The 11,018-nt window shown below is 38.8% G+C and overlaps 1 protein-coding gene across 1 annotated transcript; it reads left to right on the top strand.

Annotated features, from left to right (window-relative positions):
- The first annotated feature begins 1,237 nt into the window (after positions 1 to 1,237).
- LOC127351825 (GTPase IMAP family member 8-like) lies at positions 1,238 to 10,287 on the top strand. The gene is given in 8 exon segments (XM_051379795.1): positions 1,238 to 1,288; positions 2,471 to 2,511; positions 4,924 to 4,983; positions 5,248 to 5,886; positions 5,956 to 6,003; positions 6,423 to 7,598; positions 7,715 to 8,808; positions 8,810 to 10,287. Coding segments are annotated over 7 exon segments (3,630 nt in total). The 5' UTR covers positions 1,238 to 1,288; positions 2,471 to 2,477; the 3' UTR covers positions 9,389 to 10,287.
- The last annotated feature ends 731 nt before the right edge of the window (positions 10,288 to 11,018 follow it).

Raw genomic sequence — 11,018 nt, 5'->3', positions numbered from 1 at the left:
TCTTATTAATTGTTACAACCTCAGATATAAAATCCAGGGGTGAGAGGAGCAATACACTGTTTCGTGGTTTGGCCCACAGGCCTCGTCTGCTGGCTGCTGTCTTTGTTTTAAAGCTGGTTGGACTGACTGATGAACTATTACCAGTACCTGGAGCAGGGACCTCAGAGAGCAGGGCAGAGGCAAAACAAAACACCACACTATACTCGCACAGAGGGCCACAATGAATTATAGCTTGTAGAGCCCCACATACCAGGACAGTGCAGTTCTCTGTCTCTGTGTGTCTTCCACAGCTGATCTGAGACTTTGGTCTGTTCAGTACTGGTGCTCGTTGCTTGCTTATTGTCCTCATGAGTAAAAAGAAAACTGCCAAAAGTTGGATATACCAATTCATTTATTTCTTAAATTATAACAAACAAATGTTTTAAAATAAACAACCCTACACAGTCCTGTAAATTCTGCTATTAATGCAATATAAGATAGTTACAGTAACTAAAAGAGCTCTGTTTGTAGTATTAACTAAGGATTAAGTCATAATTATCTCAAATTGTCACAAAAGAATAATGATAATTAAATATATTATATAAATAATTATTTAACTAGTAGCACATGTTAATTCCACATTACAGTGAGAACGTGGCATGTTTAAAGTTACAGATTACTTAGACCTCCTACTGGCACTGTCTGCTGGCCACATGGAGAGTCAAATAACACATTAATTCATTAAATATTTATTCAACCAATGTTTAAAGGGAAGGCACAAATAAAGCATGCTTACATATTCAGTGACACACATAACCTCCTATACAGCCAGCAAGACAACTGTTGAACACATCCACACTCACACATGAACTAGTAGAAAACTAAAGGAGCCAATATACCAATTATTAGCTGATTGGCTCCTGACATACTCAGATACTGTCCAATGAAATTGATGGAGGTTGCTGTGAAACCATGTGACCTGTAAGCCTTTAAATACGGACAGGAACTAGGAAAAGAGATCAACTGTTGTTGTGCACCTTAGTCTCTTTACCCTATTGATTAAATATTGATTAGCTGGCCAGTGGGTGTACATCTGTCAGTAATTAATAACCATCAAGTGTCAGTCCACCCACAGTATAAACTGACTGATTTTGTAGTGAGGTCTGAATATTGACCTCCTCAATATGGCGACCGCGCAGACGCAGTGTCTACGTTACGTACCAGGGAGTGCCTCTACCTGTTTGACTACAGTGAGTGTTTTTAACTTTCACTTTCACTGATGGTTGTGCAGCAGCAAGAAATCCAGCAGGTGAGTGAACTGCAGTAAAACTAGTTAATAATTAATGATCGATCAGGTCTGTGTGTTCTGGGCTCAACCGAGAGCTCCTCATATGTTTTCAGTGTTTAATCTGCACAATCTCTCTGGAATGAGGAGATTTACTGACACACTGGGGATAAAGTTTCTAGAAACTTTTAGGTCGAAGGGAGGAGACGCCATTTTACAGACCATGAGAGGAGGAGGAAGTAAAATGTTTTTTTATAGTGTAAATATGCAGCAGCCTAGGCATTCTGCCTTTTTCCATCACAGACATTTTGATTGGGGTTTGCAAAATATTTTCATATAGGTTAAAATATATACCTATACATAGGTTTATTTGTTAGGATTATTATTATTTTATTTTATTAAGAACCATAATCAGCTTTATCAGTGAATCTAATTATTTTATTTGTATTTTCATACAAACAAAATACACAAATGCGTGTGCACTTTTGTGAAACACTGAGGAAAGGCCCTCAGGTCTTCAGGAAGGCTGTTCCAGAGACGAGGACTATAGTGATAAGAAGATGCTTCAGTGTGGGTCTTGGTTCTGACTTTGGGGATGATAAAAAGGCCACTAAATCTGAGGGCACCATTAAGAGCTTTAGAAACCAATAAAAGGACCTTGAAATTGATTCTGAAGCAAACAGGCAGCCGATGTAGAGACTTAAGGATTGGTGTAATGTGAGCTCTCCTTCTGGTCCTCGTCGACACTCGTGCAGCTGAGGTTTGATTGAGCTAAACTCTTCTTGGGGAGGCCAGAAAGTAGAGCATTACTGTAGTCCATCCTAAAGGTAATAAAAACGTGCATTATTGTCTAAGTGTGTTTGGACACAAGGAATTCGACTGCAGGGATAAAGACTAAATGAAAACATTGTAAATGTACGTCTGGTTAATTTCCTACCTCCACTAAATAGAAGCAAGGGAAACATCTGGATGAGACAGAGCTGAACAGAGCTGTACCGACCCTTCAGCATGTGCCTAGATCAGACTGATACGCATTCTTAAGGTCGACTCTCTAATTATTAATATGTAGTATGTATGGTGTGTAAACAGTCACATTTTGTGTCAAACTGTAGTTTTATACAAAGATGCTTTGTGTTGAAGGCTTTGGTGTGTGTGTGTGTGTGTGTGTGTGTGTCTGTTTAATACAATTTTACTTCCTCTCTTCAGATTTTCCATGAGTGACATCATGGCGGCGGCTGCAGCACCAAGTGAGTTCAATCAGACTTTATTATTCTCATTATTATTTATTCCTGCACTTAAAGTCCCGGCCTCCATATCCACTGAAAAGGTTGTGGGTTCATTATTATAACATTTGTTACCATAGTAACATTCCCGTGGTCTTGCTGTTAACTGTGATGTAATTTACACTAGTGTGCTAACTGAGTGATTGCTAAATATTTGGTGGTAGCAAATTGTATTTATTTATATAAAAAGGAGCAGCATAGGGGAATGTAGTGAAAAAAATATATACACTATCTGCAGTATGCAAGTAAGAGATATGGAGTGCAAACATATTCAAACAGAGTTAACTAAAGTGTACATGTGCAAATTATTAAAAGTTATAGTTTGTGCAAGAGCAGTGCAAAGCAGGTTAAAGTTAAAACTTAAAGGGGTTGTCCATGATGGCTTTCAGCTTCCCTCTCATCCTCCTCTCAGTCACAGCCTCCACACTGTCCAGCTCCATCCCCACCACCGAGCTGTAGGTGTCCACCAGCTCTACCTTCTCCCCCCTTATTGCAACTGGGGAGGGAGGCCTCTTGCCTGGTGCCGCTGTATGCTTCCTTTGGCATACAGTAGATCTTATCCCCTCTGGTTTGTCACGTACTGGGTGAAGTTGGTCAGGGTGTTTGAGATTTCAGCAAGATTAAAATCTCCATTTATTGTTATGAGTGTGCTGGGATGACGTGTCTGCAGGTCCACGACATTCCAATGGAGGAATGTAAAACAGTGACAACAACGGCAGGCCGAAAACTCCCGGGGCAGATAGTATGGCCTCAACCCGATGACTAGCAGTTCAATATCAGGGGTGCACATTGTTGCCTTTGTGGTAATATGTCCTGAGTTACACCATTTGGAGTTAACAAAGACAGCAAGCCCTCCTCCCAACTTCTCACCACTCTGTTTATTCCTATCTGCCCGAACTAGCGAGAAGCCGGCTAGTGGTTTATTCCCATTCAGCCATGTCTCAGTCAGGCACAACATGCTGCGCTCCCGATACTCGTGTTGTCCGCTGACCAGGGCCGAGGCCAGGAATATTTGTACAACACTATAATCAATCAGATCATGAAATGTTCATCAGTTTGCTCTCTGATCTTTGTATTATAATAACTGGATTGGTTTGGGTTTCTCTATATTTCTACTCTGTAGCTGATGTGTGGAACAAGAACTGAGCAGCACAGAATATACAGAGGAAGCAGATCTTGTGCAGCTAATTTTATTTATTATTATTTATTTCAAGACTGATGGTGTTTTCCAGCATGATTTATGATCACACTCAAATGTGTTGTTTCACAGACTTTCAATTTCTATCATTTGTTCATGTTGAATCTGTTAATGACACAATTTCCACAAACAAAATACTTAAAGGAAAACGTGTCACATTTTGTAACTTAAATTCCCATCATCCTCATTACTAAGGTATAGGTGTTCTGATTTGAGTCAATAATTAGTTGACTACACTTTATGTTGTGTGAACTATTTGTATCTTTTAAAGCCCTGTGTCATTTAATTAAAATAAATATAAAGTATTGTGTTCCTTGGTTCAGGGTAAGAATAGTATTTCTGTATCTGAATCTGCCACCTTGTATAATCAATTCTGATCATTTCCTAAGCTATCAGAATTCTGGGATAAAATATTTATATGTTTCCCAGAGATTGATTGATTATAATGTGGATGGCATCCTATTAGATGCTAACACTAACAGCGGTAATGATTGTGAATGTGTCAGAACAAGCAGCAAGGAGACTGAACCTTTACTTCATTTATTCCAACACAGTGTAACATCACACAGTCTGGTTGTTCAACACACAGAATAAATACCTTCCAACTTCACTGAAACTAATCCTGTTGGACTGATCGATACGATGGATGATGGATAACATTAACAGTTACTGACTAATTAACTGACTACACACCGGCTCCTCTTCCTCCGTTTCATTCCTCTGTTGCTGCCTGAACCCGCCGGGTCTTCATCCCCAGAGTCAGAGTCCTGGTCGGAGCCGCTGGGAATCAGCTGGTCTCTGTTGGTTGGTCCTGCTCCTTAGGAGCATTCCCTGCTGGGTCCCTGCTCCCCCTGTCCTTTGAGCTCAAAGGAAGCAAGCTAATATGACCACTAACTATGTATTGGCAGCAGCTAGCATATGCAACACATTGACAGTAGATGCACTGGAAAGTGACTTCCTGTGTTACAATAAAGAAAAGGTCCTCTGATACTATGGTCCCTGTGGCAACATTGTTTTTGTTTTTCTGTGACTATCCGACCAATAAAAAGTTGGTCGACTAAGACTCTGCTCAGGGACTAACAGTGAAGTTGACACTGATGATAATTGATAATCAGCAATATGTCCTCCCAGTAGTTAAAGATTACATGTGAATGAATCAGTGTTCTGTATCTTTACAGTGACAGATGATCTGCAACCACTGAAACGGAGCAGCAGCTTACAATGGCTGCCACCTGACAGTGAGTTAAACTGAGTCAATTATTATTCTGTACATTAACATCTAATTACAGTGTTTGTTGGTTGAGGGTACAAACTCACATTTTATTCTATTTGAAGCTCATTGGTGAATTTGTTTGTTTCATGATGACAGTGACACATTCACTGAATTCCACCTTTAAAAAGCTGGTTATAATTGGCTATTTAATACTAATAAATACAATGTTATTGACTTTGGATGAGGTCTACACTGAGAAGCTTTTTCTAATTCACTGTTTTCTTTTCAGTGTCTGAGCTGAGGGTTGTTCTGCTGGGGAACAGCTGGTCTGAGAGGAGTTCAGTGGGGAACTTCATACTGGGAGAGACTAAGTTCAACACTGAGGAAGAACCAGACTTTCTGACAGTCAGAGGACAGTTAAAGAAGAAAGAAATAGTTCTCATCAACACTCCAGATCTGCTGCATCCCAACATCTCTGAACACAAACTGACAGAACATGTGGAAAACTGTGTGAGACTCTCTGATCCTGGACCTCATGTGTTCCTGCTGGTTCTACAGCCTGAAGACTTCACCGAGGAACACAAACTGAGACTACAATCAATCCTTGAACTCTTCAGTGATCAATCATTTGATCATTCTCTGGTTCTGATATCAACACCCAGAGAGGAGAGTCCAGGGTTGATGGAAAAATATCTGGAACGTCCTCTATTAAAATACATGATCAGAAAATGTAGATACAGATATTTGAAGGAGAAGAACCTAGAACGTTCAGAGCTGTTAACACGCTTGGTTCAAATTGTGAAGGAGAATAATGGAGAATATGTCAGCTGTGATGTATTTGAGGACCCAACAGCAACTTCACCAGGTGATCATCAAAGTCCAAAACAAAAGGAAACTCAGACTTCTACATATACTGTTATATCTGCTGGTAAGTGTAACTATTCTGATAGTGAACAATTAACCAGCTAATTAATCACATGACAAATCATTTTTACAGGGCTGCATATGGCAAAATCTGCAATCCCTTTGAGAACAGTGACTGACAGTAAGTAAATTCATCACAGTGCTAATCACATATCTGTAGATAGATTTTTAGCAGTTTTTTACACATCCAACAATCACTTAATCTTCACTTAATTGAAATACATTTATTTTAAATAATTAGATGTTAGTACCTTTATCTCAATAGGTACCTTGTATCTGTATTTATCTGTTACATTCATATTTTGCTACTTTGAATTTGCAAAATACATTTTCAGGGAAATCTGATGCTGCTTTTTCTTAAATTATCCAGCTATTGGTACATGCTGGTGTGTGTGTCACTCTTCAATCCACAAACGGATTGAGTGGTTGTCAATTGTCATTGTCAAGTGTGAAGATGACTGAAGAGATCTCCTTGTGTCAGACAAGTGATTTCAGCCTTACAGTGAGTTTATGACATTTTATCTTTCTATTGTATTACAGCATCTGGACTCAGGATTGTGCTGCTGGGAAAAAGTGAGGACAAACAGATAAAACTTGGTAATTTCATCATTGGGAACCAAACTATTCGTCACCAGAAAGTTTCCTCAATCCGCTGTGTGATAGCCAATGGAGAATGGAGAGGAAAACCATTAATAGTGGTAAAAACTCCAAACATGTTCAGTCTGTCTGAGGAGGCCATAAAAAGAGAGATGAAGAACTGTGTGACTCTGTGTTCTCCTGGACCAAATGTTCTTCTGCTGTTAGTGAAACCTTCTGATTTCACTGAGGGGAACAGACAAACACTGAAGTTCATCCTGAGTTTGTTTGGTCAAGATGCTTTAAAACACTCAATGGTCATCATGACACATGAGGGGAATAAAACAAGTGACAGTCTGAATCAGCTTCTTACAGACTGTGGAGGAAGACAAAACAACATGGTTGAAGACAACCACACATTGTTAATGCAGAAGATTGAGAACATTGTGCATGAAAACAAAGGAACCTTCCTCACCCTCACTGAAGAGACCATAAGACCAAAGTCTGAACTCATCAAACCAGCTTTAAACCTGGTTCTGTGTGGGAGGAGAGGAGCAGGGAAGACTTCAGCAGCCAAGGCTATTTTAGGTCAGACAGAGTTTCATTCAGTCTCCAACTCATCAGAGTGTGTTAAACATCAGGGAGAGGTGTGTGGACGTTGGGTTTCCCTGGTGGAGCTGCCTGCCTTGTATGGAAAACCTCAGGAGGCAGTGATGGAGGAATCACTCAGGAATATCTCCCTCTGTGATCCTGAGGGCGTCCATGCCTTCATCCTGGTCCTACCTGTGGGTCCCCTCACTGATGAAGACAAGGGAGAGTTAAAGACCATCCAGAACACATTCAGCTCTCGAGTTAATTACTTCACCATGATTCTGTTCACTGTGGACTCAGATCCTACAGCTCCAGCTGTTGTTAACTTTGTGAAAGAAAACAAGGATATCCAGGAGCTCTGTCAGAACTGTGGAGGAAGATATGTTGTTCTCAACATCAAGGACAAACAGCAGATCCCAGAACTGTTGGACATGGTGGAAAAAAATACTAAAAATAAACCACACTGCTATACGACTGAAACATTTGCACATGCACAAATGGATAAAGTCATACAACTTGAGAGGCTGATAAAGAAGAACAGGATCACTGGTGGGTAGTTTGATTTAAATATTTTATTTAAATAATTATGTCCTACATTTCAGTCTTAGTTTATACTGTAACAACTTTGAATATTTAAATTAACTCCTGGTCTTTATATTTCACAGGTGATGATGAAGAACGGAACCCAGAGTGTCTCAGGATTGTGCTGATAGGGAAGACTGGCTGTGGAAAGAGCTCATCAGGAAACACCATTCTAGGAAGAAAAGGGTTTAAAGCTGATTCGAGTCAAACATCAGTCACTAAACACTGTCAGAAAGAACAGAGTGAAGTTGATGGTCGTCAGGTGGTTGTGGTCGACACTCCTGGTCTGTTTGACAATAGTTTGTCTCATGAAGAAGTTCATGAGGAGATGGTGAAATGCATCAGTCTTCTGGCTCCAGGACCACATGTCTTCCTGTTGGTGTTACAAATTGGCAGATTAACACCAGAGGAGAAGGAGACATTAAAACTCATCAAGGAAGGATTTGGGAAGAATTCTGAGAAGTTCACCATCATTCTTTTCACAAGAGGAGATACACTGGAAAATGACGAGATATCCATTGAAGAATACATTGAAAAGAAGTGTGATGATTCCTTTAAGAAGCTGATCTCTGACTGCGGAGGAAGATACCATGTGTTTAATAACTATGATAAACACAACCGCACACAGGTCAGTGAGCTGATAACCAAGATTGACAACATGGTGAAGGAAAATGGAGGCAGCTGCTACACTAATGAGCTGCTGCAAGAGGCTGAAGCATCAATAAAGAAAGAAATGGAGAGAATCCTGAAGGAGAAGGAAGAAGAGATGAAGAGAGAGAGGGAGGAGCTTCAAAGAAAACATGAGGACAAAATGGAAGAAATGAAAAGAAGAATGGAAGAACAGAGATCAGAAATTGAAAAGGAGAGAAAACTGAGAGAAAAACAACTTGAAGAAAAGGAGGAAAACATCAGAAAAGAACATGAGGAGAGAAAAAAAGAACAGGAAATGAGAGAAGAAGAAGAAGACAGGAAGAGAAAACAACAGGAAGAAATTCAACGACAGGAGTGGAAACAGAAAGTTGAAGCTTTGGAGGAAAAAATCAAATCGGAGTCAGAATCAAAGAAAACCATTGATAGAAAGCTGGAGGAGAGCAGAGAAGAGATGAGAAAAGAACAAGAGAAATGGGAGAAACAACAAAAAGAATGGTGGAAAGAACGATTTGAAGAAAATGAAGAGACGACAGGAGGAAGAAACAAAACTGAAAAAGCTTCAAGAAGAATACGAACAGGAAAGAGAAAATGATAGAAAGAAAAGAGAAGAAGAGGATCGAATTAGAAGAGAACATGAGGAAAAAGAGAAAAAAGACATTGAGGAGAACTATAAGAAAAAACTGGAGGAAATGAAGAAGACACATGAAGAAGAAGCCAGAAAGAAAGCTGAAGAGTTCAATGAATTCAAAGAGAAATACAAAAAGGAATCTGCAGCTCTGAAGGAAGAACATGAGAAACAAATGAAAGACAAAGATCAACAATATAATATCTTAGAGGCTCTTAAAGTCCACAATGAAGACAAAATGAGGAAAAAATATCAAGGTGAAATTTGTAACATAGTGAAATGTGTGACCAACAAGAAAAAAAATCTGGAAAAAATCCAAGACTTACTGACGAAACATGAACAGGAAATGAATAATGTGAAAACTGAGGAGGAAAAGGAGCTTCTGCAAAAGCATGAAGAAGAAATGAATAAGTTGATTCAGAAACTTCTGAATGAAAAGTCATTTTGGACAATTCTAAAGAACTTGTTTGGTTTCAATTAGGACAAATACTTCTCATTGGCTGTCTGGTGTCTGAATCAGCAGCCTGTACAATATTCATCAGCAGGTTACCATAGCAACAGTAGTGATGCTAACCATAGTAATGAATATAAAGAATCTTTCCATGTTTGTCTCAGACTGTGATCATGTTGATGTGGAGGTGCAGAAACCTCACAGCTGATCTCAGACGAGCTTTGACTGATTACAACTTTATTGAAGAGATTCACAACTGAAGTGAATGATTTCAACATTGAACAGAAACACAGCAGCAGTCACTGTGGGTCAGATGATACCAGTTCTTTGGAGTAATGTTATAGTCTTAGTTTTTACATTTTAATCATCAGTTTTTACATTATTTGTCTCCCTGGTGTTTATTTTTATATAGCGACTTTTACTTTTTTGATGTTTTACATTTTATTGTTTCTGTTGTATTCATTGTTCATCGTATAAAAACTGTATCTATTGTTCATTTTTGTTTTTATGTGTTGTTTCAGTTTGTTCTGTGAAGTCAATAAGAGCATCTGATAATATCTCCCTCTGGCTCAGCTCCAGTGTTCAGTCTGAGAGATTTCTGGATGTTTGAGTTGGATTCTTTAAATGACAAAATGTTGATTTCAGTCTGTTCTGTCTCGTGATAAATGAGGATTTAAACAGTTAATAACTCACTGACTCTGTACAATTATCAAACCTCTGGTCTATTCACTGGTTGCTGAAAATAATAGTTCAATTTATAACATACAGGATTTCTTTGTTACATGTCCAATAAGAATAGATGCTTTATAACTGATGACATCAACTTAAGACAGAATTCAGATGAATCTTTAATTGTATGTTCTGTGTTTGATCTTTGGTTTCTGTGTTTATCATTATAAAAGATGAATAAAGTGTTTCCCTGTAGTTCACTGTGACTCTTGTTAAATGCTGAAGTCAAACTTCATCAGATGGCTTTGTTCATGTGTTGTCGTTGGGGGGGTTAAGTTATAATGACTTTCAGTGAGGTTTACTGCTGTCCACTGTTCTCTGTACTGATGCAGTTTTACTGAGGTTTTATACAGTTTGCTCTCAGGTGTTTAGACTTTGTGAACATTATATGATTCAAAGATGCTTTCACACCTTACTGTCACTAGTTAACATCCACTGACAAACAACCTCGCCACAAGGTCCATTCAGTAGATGTTCTGGTTGCACCAGCTTCATAAGTTCTTCACTGAGTTTGAGTCTGAATCCTTCCTGTGTTCTTAGTAACTACTAGCTAGTTTCAGACTGGTTATTTACTAAATCAGGTTGCAGCAATAAAATAGTATAGTATAAGCCTTTAGTAAATTGGTTACTAGGAAACATCTGTTGCACTGTCCAATTAAAAGCCATCAACTGTGGCAACAGGTCACTGTTACATCATCACTATCCTGAGTGACAGTAGAACATGAGACAGATAATCTCTGGAAAGATCAGGTTCCTCCGGCTCCTCATAGTGTTCATAAAGGTATTTACAAGAATCCACCAAGTCTAAAAGATTATTAAGTCTCATTTCTTGGTCATCAAATACAAAAAGTTATTTTTCTATACTGCAGCTTTAACTGTCAATTCTTTGTAAATCTGGATCTGACTTTGTTTTATTCATCTTCAATCATGT

This window comes from Dicentrarchus labrax, unplaced genomic scaffold (genome assembly GCF_905237075.1).
Source record: "Dicentrarchus labrax unplaced genomic scaffold, dlabrax2021, whole genome shotgun sequence".
Taxonomy (NCBI): domain Eukaryota; kingdom Metazoa; phylum Chordata; class Actinopteri; family Moronidae; genus Dicentrarchus; species Dicentrarchus labrax.
This window is presented reverse-complemented; position numbering and strand designations above follow the sequence as displayed.